At 46.1% G+C, this 17,787-nt stretch overlaps 2 protein-coding genes and 1 long non-coding RNA gene across 13 annotated transcripts in view; 1 reads left to right on the top strand and 2 right to left on the bottom strand.

Moving 5' to 3' along the window:
- Poc1b (POC1 centriolar protein B) overlaps positions 1-11,375 on the bottom strand; it is a 108,613-nt gene extending 97,238 nt beyond the window's left edge. For 8 of the 11 annotated variants that reach the window (XR_008221653.1, XR_008221652.1, XM_052753207.1 and 5 more), the window contains exons 1-2: positions 11,197-11,375; positions 10,576-10,660 (exon numbers count right to left, since the gene is read on the bottom strand). Coding sequence is in view for 9 of the 11 variants with exons in the window: in XM_052753207.1 (XP_052609167.1) it covers positions 10,576-10,660; positions 11,197-11,259 (148 nt within the window). In the remaining 2 variants the exon portion in view is untranslated. The remainder of the gene's footprint in view (positions 1-10,575; positions 10,661-11,196) is intronic. The other 3 variants (XM_052753204.1, XM_052753205.1, XM_052753203.1) reach the window with 3 other exon arrangements.
- On the bottom strand, positions 6,401-10,518 carry Galnt4 (polypeptide N-acetylgalactosaminyltransferase 4). The gene has a single exon (XM_052753202.1). It carries the CDS (start codon positions 9,981-9,983, stop codon positions 8,247-8,249), a length of 1,737 nt encoding a protein of 578 aa, XP_052609162.1. The 5' UTR covers positions 9,984-10,518; the 3' UTR covers positions 6,401-8,246.
- A 129-nt stretch (positions 11,376-11,504) lies between the features above and the next one.
- LOC128119729 (uncharacterized) overlaps positions 11,505-17,787 on the top strand; it is an 85,178-nt gene continuing 78,895 nt past the window's right edge. Inside the window, exon 1 of the long non-coding RNA XR_008221654.1 lies at positions 11,505-11,619. This is a non-coding gene — a long non-coding RNA (uncharacterized LOC128119729). The remainder of the gene's footprint in view (positions 11,620-17,787) is intronic.

The raw sequence follows: 17,787 nt of genomic DNA, 5'->3' as shown, positions 1-17,787 counted from the left end.
CTGGAACTACAAAATGTAAACAGCTTAAGAGTCTCAGAATCTGTTTTTACTATCCAAGCACTGAACCACAGTTTAGTTAAGTGATGGCCCTAGTTTAAAATTTCTCTGCCCTGGATGAGAAAAAAAAAAAAAATCTTCTGTCTAAAGGAGCCGTGGGTGCTTTAAAAAATAAAGTTCCACTAAAGATAACCTGGGTGCCTTAAAAATAAGCTTCCACTAAAGATAATGGGGGGTGGCAATCATGGGAGAAAGGGGGGTATGAATATATGTGTTCCACCATGCTCCATGCTGGCCTTCCTCCAGGTATGACCGGAAGTTATGCCTTAAATCTCTAAGTTCATCAGTTATGATGTAAACTTACATTTTCATAGAGCTTTGCATATCCCTTAGCTAAAAGCCCAGTACTATGCCTGATCTTCTTCCCAAATGTGCTGGGTGGGCCTGAGAAGCATGGCTACATGATCTCTCTTAGAGGCAGAAACCTCCTCCACCACTTCAATCTTGATCTGACTGTTTGGGGACACCAAGTCCTCTGAAATCCTTTAAAGCCTCCATCCTTTGTCTTTCACAGTTCACCCCCTTCAGGTCATGGCTGCCTCCCCGACTCCTGTCATAATTAGTTTACTCAGGAGCGCTGCCTCGGGCTGGTGAGTTGGCATGGTTGGGAAAGTGTGCTTACCTCGCAAACAGGAGAGCCTAAGTTCAACCCCCAGAAGCCATTATAAAAAACCAGGCATAATGACATACGCCTGTAATCCCTGGGCTGGGGACGGTTATTAGCCAGCCAGGCCAATCAATAAGCCAGCCAGGCAAATCAATAAACTTCAGGTTCAGTGAAAGAGCCTGTGTCAAAACAATAAAGGTGGAAAAAGAAAAGATGCCTGACATCAACCTCTGGTCTCCCACAAACACGCGCACACATGCACCTACACACAATGGAACTAGGAAGTGCATACACCACACACACACAATGCACACCACATGGACAAAACCATACAAGGCACAAGTGGTACCTGAGGAATGATACCTGAGGCTGGCCTCTGGTGTGCATATGCGTGCCCCCGCCCACCGAATAGTATCTGACCTAAACAGTGAGGTGGAGTGGGAGGGCGCCGGGTTGTGTTACAACAGGGCAGATCTCTAAGTGAGGCGTCCAAGTGGAGAATCGGGCAAAGAAATTGCATGCACATAGGCAAAATGTAATTTTAAAAAATATTTTTTCCCTTTTATTGAAAATAGAATCTTGGCTACTAGGTACACCTTTAATTCCAGCACTCGGCAGGCAGAGGCAGACAGATCTGTGTGAGTTCAAGGCCAGCCTGGTCTACACTAAAGTGCATTCCAGGACAGCCAGGACTGTTACACAGAGAAACCCCGTCTCGAAAAATTAAAAAAAGAAAGAAAGAAAGGAAGGAAGGAAGGAAGGAAGGAAGGAAGGAAGGAAGGAAGGAAGAAAGAAAGAAAGAAAGAAAATAGAATCTTGGCTAGGTACATATTTAATTCCAGCACTCAGCAGGCAGAGGCAGGCAGATCTCTGTCGAGGCTAGCCTGGGCTACAGAGAAGAGCTCCAGGACAGCCAGGGCTACACAGAGAAACCCGGTCTCGAAAAATCAAAATAAATACATAAATAAAAACATACATACATACATACATAAATAAATAAAAAATTCCTTTCTCATACGCTATATCCTGATTAGTTTCCCCTCTTGCTGTTCCAATCCCTTTAAGTACATTTGTAAAATCACTGCCAGTGTGTCCAGGCGGGTGGCTAACAATTGCCTGCCGCTTGCCGTGCAGAGAAGGTGTGTGTGAAATGGGTGATCTTGGGTTTATAGTGTGTGTGGGGGTGTGTCTAGGAATTGCCACTGGCTCCAATACTATCTCAGACATTCCAGACTGATTGGATTTTTGCCTGGAGCGTGTGTAAAGGAGCATGTAAAGGGACAAAGGTGGGAATGGTGTGTTGGAAGCTGCACGGTGAGACGCGTTTGTGAGGGGCCTCGGTGAAGAACATGGGCAGGCAAAGGAGTCTCGAGCTGAAGCTGCTGAGAAAGTCACGGGACGGAAAACCTCCTGTTAGGTTTAGAACACGGATTTAGGAGGCCGACGATCAGGGTCTGCTACTGACAAGGTCCAGCGTGTGACCACAGACGGAGCTGCTGGAGAGGCGTGGAGAGGCGTGGAGACATCTGAAAAGGCCCCCTTTCTCACTCTCTGTCACCGCCTGTTCGCCCTGCTGACCCCTCCTTCAGCATTTTACTCCACCACAGACCGGGCCTTCTGATTTCCTATATAATGGCACTCGTCCAGCCTTTCCGATCCTTTGCCTATCTCTTTGGATCTAAAGCTCAGAGCTAGGATGGGCTCAGGCACAGGCCATTTGCTCATTCTTCAGCTTCTTCCCTGTGACCAGATCCCTTCCTGTGACCTTAAATGTCCTTTATCTCTTACACTCCCTAATGTCTCCTAGCAAAGCCTCACTCTAGCTTGAGGATTACCGCCCTCACACGCACCAATGCTTTTCTGATGGAACTTCTGTAACAGCTCTTGAGGACTTCTTTACTATACTATCTGGTTTATTTTGTTTCCACACAGTAGCCATGATGATAAGGTCAAAGCATAAATCAGATCCTAAACCCGTGAACTGGGTCCCTGAATACACTTCTGTTTCCTGTGGCAGCCGTAACAAATCACCGTCAACTTAGAAAGTTAAAACAACACAGGTTTATTGTCATAGGTCTAGAGGCCAGAGGTCAAGGTGCTGTCAGAAAAAGAGTCCCCCCAGAGGCCCTGGGAGTTCCATTCCCTTTCCCTCTCTGCCTCCTTCACTGCTGTCTGCCGTCTGGCCTCTGGCTTCCTATGGCCGCCCCTTATCTGTTTTCTACTGGTTTGTTTGGTTTGGGGGATTGGGTCTCTCTATGTAGCCCAGGCTAATCTAAACTCTCAATAATCCTGCCTCGGTTTTGCTAATGCTCGGGCTTCCAGGCGTGTGCCACCACGCCTGGCTGACTGCTCTGTGTTTTCCGTTTGAGCCTGTGTCTCCCTCTGTATCCCAGGCCAGCCTCACTCACACAGTAGTCCTTCCTCAGCCTTTCCAGGGCTACAGGACAGTGTTTTTCTTCTAAGGGCGTTTGTCACAGAACTTACCACTCAGATGATCTCACCTCAAGATCATAAATTATGATTGTAAAAATCTTTTTGCCCAAATAAAGACACATCATAGGTTCCAGGGACTAAAAACTGAGGCACATCTTCTCTAGGCCTACCAGCTGCCATTTGCCTGGCTATACAGTCCAAGTCCCACCTAAGCTCTGGTTGCCCATCGTCAAGCTCACCTCTCCCTGTCTCCCTGAGTCCCAGACTCTACCCTTATGGCATTTTCCTGCTTCTCTAAGACAAGGTCATTCCCCTCCTTGGCCTTTTCCTACAAGGCTCCTTCTCTGCTGTCTACCTAGCTGACTCTTCAGTGCTTCAGTTAAATATTCTGTGCACAATTATTCCTTTACCTCTTATTCCATTTCGATGGTCACCCCCAAACACGCGGTTGCTTTTCCTCAGCTCTGACTGTCCCTTTGTTCTATCAAGCAGAGTTAGTTAGTTAGTTACACAGGATCTGTGAGTTTCCTTGTGCCTGTTTGTCTTTCCCACTGGACTATGAACCTTTATATCATTTTAGGAAACGCATCGGCTTTGTTCCCGTGCATGTATATTTAGAGCGCATGATAGCATGAACTAAAGGAGTATTAAGTCAACAGTCCCTCCCTTCCCTCTTTTGAACGGGTCAGAGAACTGCAAATAAAGGGCTCAGAATACGGAGCAGACAGCACAGAACACCTCTCACCTACTGAAGACTTACTGAGCCCCGCCTAGCCGGGGAAAGCCATAAAACTGAGCAAACGGAAAAAAAAGCATTATCTGATTATTATTAGCAAATTATAATGGCCATCCATTCTGCCATGGGCACAGCTGGATGAGGAAGGTATTCACTCCCCATTTTGTACTCTCCACCTCCTAGCCAAAGGACGGCCTGTAGCTTCTCAGAATTGCCAGGAGAAACTGATAAAGACTAACTTTCACCTTCGACCTAATACTGAACTGGAGGATTAATGTAAGTATTATGAAAAATCTCTTCCTTGGGACGCCTGGAGTTTCCCAGCCTCTCTTCTTCTCCACAAGTAATTTTTCAATTGAAATATAATTCGCAAACCACAAGCCCCACCCTTTGCTACAGGATTCAGTGGTTCTCACCAAGTGGAATCACTGTCACCCATCCCAGAATATTCTCATCACATGACCCTTCCCTCCATGAACAACTCCTCCCTCTCCAGAGCCCTGGCAACCACGAATATACTGCACATAGTTGTCCAGTTGTTTTTACATTCATAAAACTGAAACACAGAGATACAACATGATTTACAAAGAGTTGCTTAGGGAGCAAGCACCTGCATTTATAGAAACTTTTTGTATGTAAAAGCAAAAGAGCCGGGGGTGGGGGTGGAGGGTGGAGGGTGGGGGTGGGGAGGTGGCTGTGGTGGTGAGGTGGCGCATGCTTTTATTAACAGCCCTCAGAAGTCAGAGGCAGGTGTCTCTATGAGTTGAAGGCCAGCCTGGTCTACACAGTGAGTTTCAGGCCAGCTAGGACTGTTACAGAGAAACCCTGTCTTGAAAAACAAAAAAACAAAACAAAGAAAAAACGCTTAATATATCTAGTACGTGCCCTTAAATGTGGCCAATACATCAGCTCACCGGAAAGAGGCAAGGCAGGAGGATCAGAAGTTCAAGGTCATCCTTGGCTACATAGCAAGTCTGTGGAGAGTCTGGGATTCATGGGACCCTGTCTCAAAAGGAAAAAAAAAAATCACTCATGCTTCTGGTGTAAAGGAACAGCACTTATGGACAGGGAAAAGTGTGAGGCTGCAGTTTAGGAGACAAGCGTTTTCTTTTCAGCTCAAGATTTTAAAAGGAGGAGTGTCCATGTGTCCAGGGAACCGCTTGTGTCCTTGTACAGTAGACAGGATGGGTCCCAGGGAGCCTTATCTTTTCCAGTTTGTTCATATGCAGTTAATGCATAATAGTGCTGACACCACTTCTTAATCCTTTCTGGTTAACACATCTTACACAGTCAAGCAGGAAACCTGACTTTCTAAATACCCTATCTGAACTGTCAAGTAAGGAAAAGAATCATGTTTATGTAACTATCACACTGCCATCAAGAATGTGCACATAGGAATATTAATTTTATGGACTAAAATCATCAGAATCCGTTTGCAAAAATAATTAGGCATACATTTTATTGCATGTCTTAATCAACATTACAAATACCACCAACAAAAAGAGTCACTGCTCAAAATACATAAATCTGAACCTCAGCTTTGTGCTCATTCGAAAAATATTATTAAAATAGCAATTCAAAAAGACAAGTCAAATCTAAATTTTACTCATTAAAACCAAGACCCTAAAACAACTAAGAGTATACAACTTAAACTTTTGCCTAGAATATTTTAATCTGCTAACATCAACGTACACGAAAGAGCCTACTATTGACTGAGTAAACACATTTTCCCTTACAAACGAAATATTTAAAGTTATAGAAAGCCTTCTAATGACCTTCATATTATCATTTTTTAATAAGAAAACAACCGCTAAGCTGCTTATGGAGATAATCTATTCACAGGACTGGCCAGTAAATGACAAAATGGAAACTCCTTGCCTATCAAATACTTTCATAACATTTAATTTAAGCATGTAAATTCGCTTAAAAGATCAACCCCCAACTATCTACAGCAAAATAGAGAACTTGGGCAGGTAACAATAAATTGGAAATAAGAAGTGAAAGAATATTTTGCATGTTTCATTATGGTGTACTTTTGTAATGAAATTGGAACACGCCCACATATAAAAACACAACTCTAGTTTCCTTTGTTATGAATTATGGATATAAATAAGCCACCAGCCTAAAAAGTCATAACCACCAATATAGAGAAAAAAGAAAACACACAGAATTAAATACTCTAGTCTTAAAGGCTTTTCCCTTCTTTGATAGGGGTATCAAGGTACTAAATAAAAGTAATTTCAATAGTCACTTCTGGATTATATCCATTTTCATTCTCTCATATGATAGGGGGCTGACAAGAACAAAAAGGCAAAAAAAAAAAAATTCTGCAAAAAAGTAAAAAAAAAAAAAAATTGTTCTCAAGAGGACATGGGCAAGGCCAGAGTGCATTTAGGAGAACTTCCCTCTGAATGGATACTTTTATATATTTTCCTCTAATAAAACCCAGGGTCGGGTACTGCCCACAGAATCTAGACAAATCTTCCACAAACTTTAAGGTTGCCGGATAACTTATAGAACAGCAGTAACAGATTTTCATTCCAAGAGTCAATGAGAATGAAACAGTCACACGTACACACAAGCTTTAATGTTTTGAAACGGTCACCCGAAACAAGTTACTTAAATTCAGGGTTTACAAAGTTCCCTCTCTCCATCTAAGCTGTCAAGTGAACAGTGAAAACAATTTTCTTGTGAATTCCTGAGGACTGGTTCTCTGCAGAGCAATACATTTTTCATACCACAGTCAAGAAGCTGAGACTCACTCCCAAATTTACCCTGTGATTTCTGAATAAAATGTTAGTAGGGAACCAAGAAATGTCTTAAAACGTATTTACTTCTGAAATAATTTAGTTTGGGAAATATTTATACGCTTAGTCAAAGAATTACTTTGAAAGTTTAAAACTTTTAAAAGACACAATCAGTTCAACAACTGTCAAAATAAAATGACTATACAACTGACTATAGTAACATCCCCGGAGAGACACACCACTTCAGGTGAGTTCAGCTCCCGGAAGTTTAAAACTGGCTTCTCTGTCTTCAACACTGAACATTCCTCAGCTGCTCAGCACTACCTATGTTCAAAGTAAGGACACAAAAGAGTCCCTAGAAGTCACAGTGGGTGCGCAGGGGACAGGAGGATGTACAACTGATCTTTCAGATTGAAAGGGATCCTCAAGAACCAATCCATGAGGAAACTGAGGCCCAAGCAAGAAAAAGGACTCAGCCGAGGTCATCCTTCCGCTGAGCCAGTTGTTCGCCCACCGTGAGAGCTGCCAGGCTGCCAGGTGTTGGCAATGAGCTTGAAGGCAGCCATCACCAACTACCAGTGCGGTCTTTCCCCCGCTCGCAGTCTTAAGAGACATCGTCCAGATTTCCAGGTGGGCAAGAACTCATGAGAAGCCGAACACTCTTTGCAGAACTGGGCCCACTTTCAGGTTCACACATTTCAGTAAACACACTGGGGGTTAGCTTCAGAGGTCTCAATGGTGTTTACTTGAAAGGATTAGGCATTTAACAAAGGGAGGCGCAGTATTCTGAGTCCTGTTCTAGTACATTCAAACCTTAAGGAAGTGCAATCAGAAAATGCCCTATACTCACAAACAAGTTCACGGAGAGGACAGCTTACAGAGTCAGAGTGATGTGAGGTATTGATATATAGGTCAGTTCAGTCCAATAGCTCACGTGTACAGAGAACGGAATGTCAATGTCTCACCATCTCATTTCGGCCTGAGTCAAGGTTTCTGAGCAGACTTGCATTCCAAACTTGCATGCAGACTAATACCCTCTGCCAATGAAAAACATATATCGACACCAGGCCTTTTCCTCAAGATCAAATTCGCCCAACTTCTACTTGATCAAAGACAAATTAGTTTTTAAAAACCTCAAATTTAATGTGCTGCCTAAAAGAAATTCAAATCCTACAAAATCAAAATAGTAATAGTTCTAGTTACACATTCACAAGTTTTGATAAAAAGAAAAGGACATGCAGTGAATTTACCAATCAGATTGATCATACCCCATTTTGCTTGGACTTTTACATTCTTTAGTATTAAGTCTTGAACTTAAGTGTGTATTTCGTGGTGCTGTGGATCAGACACAGGGTCTTGCTGAGCTACACCCACAGCCCACACTTGAGGGTTTTGTGCATCTCAATTCACAGCAGCTTCTTTAAAGAGAAGGAGGGGACCACATGGACAAAGCTTTTAAATAAAACAGCCCGAGAAGAAAGAAGGCACTTTAAGATACTGAGCAGTGCACCAGTTTCAGAGTGATATCCCCAGAAGAACCGTGGCTTTCCAGTGCTCTCTCCGCCAGCTGCTGGGTGACTTCTGGGAAAAATGCAATCATCACTGGGCACTTGGACTTTCCAGAAGCTACTGTCAGCTCCCCAAAAGAAGATGCCGTCCTGCTCATCTATCTCTCAAAACTCCAGAGCTGATTTTTATCAAGGGCATTACATGTTTTCATCTGTACACTGGGTCGGCCTTCAGCTGTCCGGAAAGCACTAAGACACAGTCCTGTGTGAGGGTGAAAAATAGTTCCGTCTTCTTTAAAATGCCAGATGATGTTTACTGGAGTGGGGAGACCATCTTTGGGACAGTTCTGCATCCCTACATGATTCTTTTGTTCAGGGACCTCCGCACATAATTCGGTCACAGAATTAAATCTGATTTCTTTGTTGGAAGTGTACTCAAAGAACTGATTGCCTCCTTGACCGTGGCAGCCAAACAAGGAAAGGTTAGCACCTGTGGGGTTGTTGTCAGGCGCATTATAATCTAAGCACTCGGAAGAGATGCCCATACTGCGAATAGCTCCGTGCCAGCCAGGTCTATCCTCAGGGACGTGTAAGTTAGAAAACACGTTTTTCAAATACCAGTCGAAGCTCTTGCATTTCAACCGCTCCCTCAGTAACTTTCTTTCAGAAATATCCCCGTAGGCCTCTTTCCGAGCTGGAGGGTTGCGGTTATAGAAGTGTTCTTTGTATTCATCCATCCAGACTTCGGCTGCCCTGGCAGTATTCTGTAGGAAATTGGGGCGCGCATATGGCGCCCGCTTGGGGAACACATGGCCCACGTGAGAACATGGGTGGATCTCCAGTTTGCCACCACACTGCCAAACCCTGAAAGACAGCTCAAGGTTTTCGCCTCCCCACACTTCCATCCCAGTGTCGTATGTTCCCAGGTACTGAAAATACTTCTTGCTGACAGCAAACAGTCCCCCTGCCATGGTGGGTGACCGGATGGGGTCAATTCTTGATGTCCGCCTGTCCCTTTCATGTTTGGGGACAGAATGCCACTGGAATGTTAAACGCCAGTCAAACCCACCAATCATGGGCTCCCCAGTCTGCATGTAGAATTCGAAAGTATTCCAATCGATTGTATCAATAACAGGGCATACAATTGCCGTTTCATCTGTACTAATCCTTTCTAAAAGGGGTTCCAACCAACCAGTGTTACACTCACAGTGGCAGTCCAGGAACGTGAGGACATCCCCGGTAGCGAAAGTGGCCCCAATGAGGCGGGCTCGGACCAGCCCCTCTCTCTTATTGGTTCTAATCAAGCGAACTCTCTCGAGATTGCTGATGTAAGTTTCAAGTTGTCCCTTTAAATAAACTCTATCACTCAAGTCATCGACCAAGATGATCTCCTTCAAAAGCACCGCAGGAGACGTTTCTAAAACACTGTGAATGGTTCGAAGCAGCGTGGACCAGGCTTCATTATAGAAGGCGATGACAACGGAGGTGGTGGGAAGCGACCTGTAGTGGAACTTCTTGGCTTTACACTCAGGCATTCTTTTATCCTCTATGTGGCGGTGCAGGGAGATCTTGTCACTGACGTAAATATTGATGGCATATCTCTCAATGAGTTCTTCTTGCTGCTTCAGCTCACCCTCGTTGAGCTGGAGTTTGCTTGCTCTCCCCCATTCCCCAAGAGCATGGGAATCTGCAGGGGGCTTTAAATAAAGAGGCTGAGACAAATCCTCTTCCCTCGTCTCAAGGTCTGAGAGCCGCCTTGGCCCCAGCTCCCTGGCCTGGCCGGCTCCTGGGGAGGCATACAAAGTGGAGACTGAGAGCTCCACCAGGATGTAAGCCAGTGTTAAAAGCGCCAGCAGCAGGCAGCTCTTGCCTGCCCAGGTCCACCTCACGGCCATCCGGATCCTCGCGGGTCGTGCGTAGACGCGGCCAGCCAGCCAGCACGCTGGGGAAGGGCTGCGGAGCCTGCAGCTGGGGTTCCCGGCTCAGGTAGGGGCGAACTTCCACCCAGGTCCCTCCTTTCATGTAGGCGCTCGGCTCCGTCCCGGACACCGGAGTTTCCCAGGGGTCACTTGAGACCCCCCCCCAACCTCGCTCCTCGGCCTCCGGTGCAGCTCAACTGCTCGGTCCCCACTTCCTCCTGCTCGCCTCAGAACTTTTCACAAACTCTCCGGCCAATACTCCACCCTCCCCGGGCCGATCACAAACCCCTCCCCTTCCCACTCACTCCTCCTGGTGGTTAGTTCACGAAAGTTGTCTGTCAGGCCCAGACCGGCGACGTCGGTACTGAGCAGAGGGACCTAGAGTGGGGCCCGGTGCGCCCCATCGCGCCTGGCTCCCTCGGACAGGGTCGAAGAAGAAGGAAAGAAAGGTTTTCTTTCAACCAAGTGAGCTTTGGTTACCGTCACAAAAAGAAAAGAACTAAACAAGACAAAAAAAAAAAAAAACCAGAACAACAACAACAACAACAACAAAACAACAAAAACTTACCAAGTTGTTTGCAGTTGGGGCTGAAGCCCACGGAGGTGATCGCGGCTTTGTGACCTTTAAAATAACGTTCCAGAATCGGGTCCTCCTAGGATGGAAAGTTGTCAAGTCTGAAAGCAGGTGCAGAATTCGGAACTCTCGGGAATCAGAGGTCAACGTCGCTTGTCACTCCCCGCCCCCTTCCCCCCCCCCCTCCGCCCCCGAGACCGGAGAGGACCCCCGGCTCATCGGTGGGCAGCGAGGGAGGCGAGGGCATCACCTCCGGGGTGACAGGTTCAGGAACTGCCCCTGCCACCCCCTTCCAACTGGAGGAGCCCCCCCGCCCCCCGACATCAGCCCCAGGCTCGCAGCCGGGGGAGCCGCCGGTGCACGCCGCTGACTCCCGCGCCCTTTAAACCTCCCAGGTGATTCTGACGCAGGCGTGGCGCGGAGGCCGGCCCGGAAGGCGCGGGGGAGGGTCCGAGAGCCGGGATCCCCGGGATCCCCGGAGCAGAGCTCAGCGCCCCGCCGGGGCACGGCGCTCCCGCTCGCTGCCAGGCAAAGGCGCCGAGCGAGCGAACGAACGTTCGTTCGTTCGGCCGAGCTCCCGGGCCGGGGCTGCCCACAGCCGGCGTGGTCCCCTACCTGGCCCCGCCGCCATGAGATCGGCTCAGACAGCGGCGGGGACCTTACCGGGGCGGAGGCCATGCGGGGAGCGGGCAGCTCCCGGGGCCGGCGGGAGCCAGGGAGGGGCGGGGACCAGGGGGGGACCGTACGGCGCCCGGAACCGTCCGCCCCGAGCGCCGGCGCCTCCCGGTCACTACAACAACGGCGGGCCAATCAAAGCCCGCGCTCCAGGCGTGGCCAGACGAGCCCCGAGACGCCGCCCGCCCGCGCTTGCGGACGGCTGACGGCTGACGGCCCGGCGGGAGCGCGCCGCGGGGGCTCCAGCGCTCGCACACAGCCGAGCCCGCGTGCGTCCGAGGTAGCGGACCCCCGGGGGTTGCTGCCGGGAAGCGGCGAGTAAACCTGGGGAGGAATGGGATGCCGCGGCGGGGCGAGGCGGAGGTGAGCCGGTGATCGATGCGATCAGAGTTCTATTGCACCTTAAAGAGACCGCCGCCCAAAGCTCCCCAGCTGATCCCGGGGCACCGGAGAGGGAACTTTGAGGTTCAGGCAAGCTAGTTACTTGGAACAGTGAATTCAGAGGAGCTTAGGTTCCTGGCGGAAGACTTGGTTTTGTTTAGTGACAGTTTTTGCACGTGGTATAGATACAAATGCTGGCAGCACAGGACGGATGAACATTGTATTTAAATGTTCACCCCGTTATTTTGCTGTATGTTGTGTTCTCATCTGCGTATTTACATACGCTTTGTGAAACTCACACATATTTTGAAGTCGTCAGAAGGTTTGGAGACATGCTTTAAAGTTACTAGACCACATGGTTACTATAACGGTTTCCACTCTCGGCTTTCTTACACATAGTGTCTATCACTTGTGCTTGGGCAGCATGAGGTTGGTAAAGCTACAAAATGTCGATGGCAATTTATAAAAGAGAGGCCGCATCTAGATGGTTCTTCAAAGCCCTTGACACCAAACGATAACAAACCCTGCCCTGAAGTGTAAAGGACTCATCTGAAAATTACATATGAAACAAAAATTCTTGGCAACAAAATGTCATGATAACTGGTAAGAAACATGTTCCATGTAAATGAAAGATGTCTTAATTACAGGTTCTCTAACTGGCTGTATTGTGATTACATTTAGTCTTAACCACTAGGTAGCAATTAAGTATGTCCAGAATGACTGCAATACAATATTAGTTTGACATACTGGTGGGTGGTTGTTAAATGTCTTTTGTATGTTTGACCCCAAGGGCTAAAAAAAAAAAAAGATGGGTGGGGGGACACCAATATTTTCCCTGCCCTCAAGAACTTGCCATTCTTGGCTGGGCTGTAGCTCAGTTGGAGAGTGCTTGCCTAGCATGAACTAAACCCTTGTGTCTCTTGCATCTACCTCCAGCACCACACCAACCCACCCAGGCATTGGTGAGTTAGAGGCAGAAGGATCAGAAGTCCAAGGTCATCCTTGGCTACATTGTGAGTTTTGTGCCAACCTGGGATGCATTGACTCTGTTAACCAATACTAAAAGCAAACAACAACAAGGAGGCCTCAGTATTCTAACTTCAGGAGTCTCATATTTTAGTATTTTAATGCTGATTGAGGGGAGGAGATCTGTTGCCAGAGATGCTGATCCAACATTTATGGGGCAGGACCTAGAGCCCTACCTATATAACAAACTCCTTGGGTGATTGCTATGGGAGTCTTAACTGTATACATGAAAAATGTTGCTCTAATAGAGGAAATGATGTGTTCAGAGTTTCGCTGTGATGGAAGGCAGTGGTACAGTTCATCTGGCTAACAGGCATAAGGACATGGATTTGATTCTCAACACTTAAACACACAGAATCAGTCCCTACCCTACCCCATGTGTGTAACAGAGGGGGAGGAGGGGGAGGGAGGGAGGGGTGAAGAAGGGATGGATGGAGGGAGGGAAGAGAGAGAGAGAGAGAGAGAGAGAGAGAGAGAGAGAGAGAGAGAGAGAGAGAGAGAGAGAATAAGATAAGAATTGTATGAGAACTGGTACTGGCAACCTGGTACTTTGCCATTCAATGGTTCACCTTTTTAAAATGTTTAATGTTGGATGCTGATGAAAATGTAAAAATGGTGCATAGCATTGTGAAAAATAGTCTGGCAATTACTCAGAAATTAAACAATTTACTTATGATCCAGCAAAGCATGGACCAAACATCTATATTCACCAGCATTAATAGCAGAATTATACAAAGTAGCCTCACCTTAGAAACAACTAAGTATCCAAGAGATTAATAGGTAAATATTTATACATAAAAGGAATATTATGTGGCCATAAAAACAAATGAGATTTGATACATGCTTCTAGATGCAAGCAAGTAAATAAGCCAGACATAAATAAAATCATGTTGTGTGATTAAATTTGCATTAGATAGCAGAATAAGCAGATGCTTATTTCTGGTATATTTGATCACAATGAAATAATGTCAGAAACAGGAGAAATTAAGGCTTCAGGAACTCCCATAGCTATGTCTAATTTGGGGCACATCACATTAAAAGGAAGAAGATTGGAGAGATTAACTCAAAAGAAAAGAGGATACAAGTATAAAATTTGTTCTGATCGTCTAAGTAATGTTTTTGAAATCTTCAATATATCCCAAATGAATGTTTTTTTAAAGATAAACAAGAAAGCCAGGAGACAAAGCAAGTTCTGAAAGCAGATGTATCACTGCAAACCATCCCTATATCTGTGGTTAGGTATTCCACAGCTACTTGTTGAGTTCCCTTATTATCAGTCATCTATTGCCATAATAGACAACTATAACTGTCAGAGGCAGACAAAAGTGGACTGTTATTTAGTTCATTAAAAGACAAGACATGCTCTAAATAGATAAAAGAGAAAAGCCCTAGGGTATAGCCTGCTACGGTTACTTTACTAAATGTTCATGCTGTCAAATTGCCTGGGCTACTCTCAACATTGGTTAGATGCTGTGGAATAATCCTCTTGTACACTGTGAAGATTTGTCACTCGAATTGTTTTAATAAAATGCTGATTGGCCAGGCAGGCAGTGTAGGTGGGGCAACCAAACTAAGGATGATGGGAAAGAGAAGGGTGGAGTCAGGAGTCACCAGCCAGCTGCACAGGGAGCAGGAGATGAATGTGTCATGCTAATAAAAGTACCGTCATATGGCAAAGCATAAATAGAGATATGGGTTAACTTAAATGTAAGAGCTCGTTAGTAATAAGCCTGAGCTATTGGCCGAGTATTTGTGACTAATATAAGCTTGTGGGTCGGTTATTTTGGACCGGGTGGTCAGGATTGGAAATGTCCATTTACAGTTAGAGAAGCTGCTTTTTGCAGTTGACAGCAGTCAACACAGAGACCCATAACTGGTCAAAGTGCTGAGAATAAGAATCTATGAGTGCTTATTCCTAGACTGGAAGGACCCCATCCCAAGCCCAAGCATTCAGGAACATTGCAAAAGAAGAGCCAGAGGATAAGGATGAGGAGTGCTTTGACATGCAGTCTTCTGGCCACGACAAGCCTATTGCACATGCATAGCAGCTGCGGTTACCTTTGCAGAATCAAGCTGGTCCGAATTCTAGCATGGATGTTGGTGGTGCTCTGTAGACCCCACCCCCAAACTGAGGAGCTATAGGCAATTCGTAGATAAAAGGGAAGATCATCTTCTTTGAGAGTTTGGCCACTAGTTGGATTCCCATCTTCCAGTTGATGGTCCCACACCCATGCACATGTGGGCAGCTCCCACTGGACTTGGTGGATTATTAATGAAGATGTGAAGTTGGGAGAAGGACCTCTTGGGAGGGTTGTAGGGGGAAAATGGGGAGGTAGGTATATTCCATACTATACATGTATGATTTTCCTACAGAGTAAAAATGTAATAGGAATATTATTGTCTTGCCAGGCGGTGGTGGCGCAGACCTTTAATCCCAGCACTTGGGAGGCAGAGGCAGGCGGATCTCTGTGAGTTCGAGTCCAGCCTGGTCTACAGAGTGAGATCCAGGACAGGCACCAAAACGACATGAAAAAACTCTGTCTTGAAAAACCAAAAAAAAAAAGAACATTATTGTCTCATCACCCAAAGTTGACCTTAAAAACTTTGTCATATTCCCATGAACAAAACAACACAAGATTGTCACATCCTATGGTGTACTCCCTACAGCTAGATGCCCTTCTAAGTACCTGCTCACATCTTGACATTTAACCATCATCATAACCATATTAGAGACTCTTATATTTCCATTTGAAGTACAAAGACGTTTCTAGCCCAAGGCACACTGCTCAGAAACAGGAGAGCTAAAAATTTTTAGGCATTCAACCATCCAAACTGCAAAGTCGCGATGCCTCTCGTATGATTGCAAGCTTTTGTTTTCAGTTTTTATATTTGTTTTGAGACAGGGACCTCACTGCATAGCCTACGTTGGCCTCAAACTCAAGATTCTCTCGCTTCTGTCTCCTGAATGCTGGGTTCTCAGATACATGCCATTGGGCTTAGCCTCACAGTTGCGTGCATATTGTAAATATACAAAGAGTTGTGCCCGGTGAGGCCGGCATGGTGGCTCAGAGTGTAAAGGCGCTTGCTGACAAGCTTGGCAGCCTGGGTGGAAGGAAAGACCCAGCCCCTGCTGGTTGTCCTCTGACCCTCTGACCGCCACATGAGCTCTCATGGCAGGTACGTTCCCCGCTCCAGTCAATTTTTAAAAATTGTATACTAGCCATGGTTTTAATAAGTTGGGCCAAGACTAAAAAAGCAAGCTCTCGCTGACATTCATCCGACAGCCCTCATCTCTTGCTCTAAGCCATCCCTCCTGTAAGCCCTTCCCGTGTTTGGTTTTTCCTCTCCCAACTCTCTCTGCCAGCAGCAAAAGCTCATAGGTAGACACCGGGAAACACAGCCGAGGCCGTGAAGTGTTTTCTGCTCTCAAACCTGTAGGAGTTTGTCTGTGACCCACTTGCCACAGTGATTCTTTTGCACTTCACAAAATGTCAAATTTAGCATCGGTATGGAAGTCACCACAGGCAGGGTGGATCAGTATTTATAAGCCTACAAGGCATCACTGGGGACTGCATACTAGGTAGGGCAAAGCAGCCTTTTCTTGGCTCTGATTTACCAGGCCCCCCTCAGACTAGGTATTAAATGTGTCTGCTTGAGCCCTATAAAGGGTTGTTTTCAGTGCGGATCATTCCTAGGTTAGTGGCGTTCCACTTTGGAAATTCAGGCACTTAACTGCCACCTACTGTTCATGTTACTGTATGGCACTTGCATTAAACAGCAGTTTATAGGCTGCGAGTGGTACTGCCTTCTTGATGCAAGTGCTCCCAGAGTGTGGGAGACTGTATAGACAGGGAAAAACCTGAGCTAAATGTGAATCATTAAAGCACTGCACACATCTTGGGGGGCAGTGGATGATCTGTGTCAATCAACGTTCAGTCTCCAAATCTTACCGATTATATCCTCCTAGGTATTCCTGTCTCCCCATTTTCTGTCCCTCTGGTACCCGCCACAGAGGTGGTGACATGCTCTGGAATTAGGTGTTCATCCTCTATTTCCTAGAGTGCTTTGTAACCGTAATATGCTTTCTGACATCAAGACTTTCTCTTTCTGTTTACCTTATTTACTGACAGCAGCTACCACCAGTGCTGCTTGCTAAAAGTAGATTACCAAGCCCCACCCCGCCCCCCATCAGAGGTTTTGATATAGAAAGTCTGGTTTGAATCCCAGAACTTTGCGTGTTGCAAAGCAAGCTTCCTGGGCAATTATAAGTTGCATTACCATCGGGGAACTCTATGCATACTGGGATATGGATCTTTAAAAATGCCTCAAACCCAACTCGTTTTTTTTTTCCTGTCTCATCACACATACTCTGGGGCTAGGATGTAAGCCATTGCGACCCATTCTATGCACTCAGACTCTGGAGGCTTTGCCAGGAGCTTCCTGAAGCTGAAAATGCCTGTGCCGCCACTCCCAGCTTGCACACGAGGAGACCAATACCAGGACCTAGAAAGATGTGTTTATGTGAAGTGATCTTCTCCCAGCCCATACACCCTACAATACATAACCCTTCCTCCACTTCCTTTGTGTCCCCTTACTGTGTTATGTACAGTTCCACTAGGCACGGTTTATGCTGTTGCGTTATATCTGTATCACGTTGTGTGTCTACCAGCCGCCATTGTAGTGGAGGGCCAGTCAAGATCAGCTGTGTTGCTTTTGTGTTGGCATTATTCTGCAGCAGCTCAGCCCCTGAAAAACAGTAGAGGCCTTAACGTCATTTAAAGAAGTAGGATACGTTACGTGAAATGATTAATGGGAAACCAGTCAGTACAAAATTAAATCATGTCAAGTTATGCACAGTCCCTAGTAAATATTGGAAAGACGCAAGTGTCAACCATATTGTTGTGACCATATTGTACCTTCACAGCCTCAGCTATGCGTAAGACATCCGACTGGTCCCTGGAGCTGTTCTTAGGAAAGGTTTTATTGGAGAAGGGGTTTTTCAGTAATCATTTTAAAAGTTGTGCTTGACAAGGGTTAGAGCATGAAAACACTGGGGAATGATGACTGATGAGAAAGGATCTTCCTTTAAGGCTGGTGAGATATTCTGGAATTAGTGACTAATGA

This window comes from Peromyscus californicus, unplaced genomic scaffold (genome assembly GCF_007827085.1).
Source record: "Peromyscus californicus insignis strain IS unplaced genomic scaffold, ASM782708v3 Scaffold_24__1_contigs__length_46423439, whole genome shotgun sequence".
Classification (NCBI taxonomy): Eukaryota; Metazoa; Chordata; class Mammalia; order Rodentia; family Cricetidae; genus Peromyscus; species Peromyscus californicus.
The sequence above is the reverse complement of the archived record's forward strand: the minus strand, read 5'-3'. Positions and strand labels throughout refer to the sequence as shown.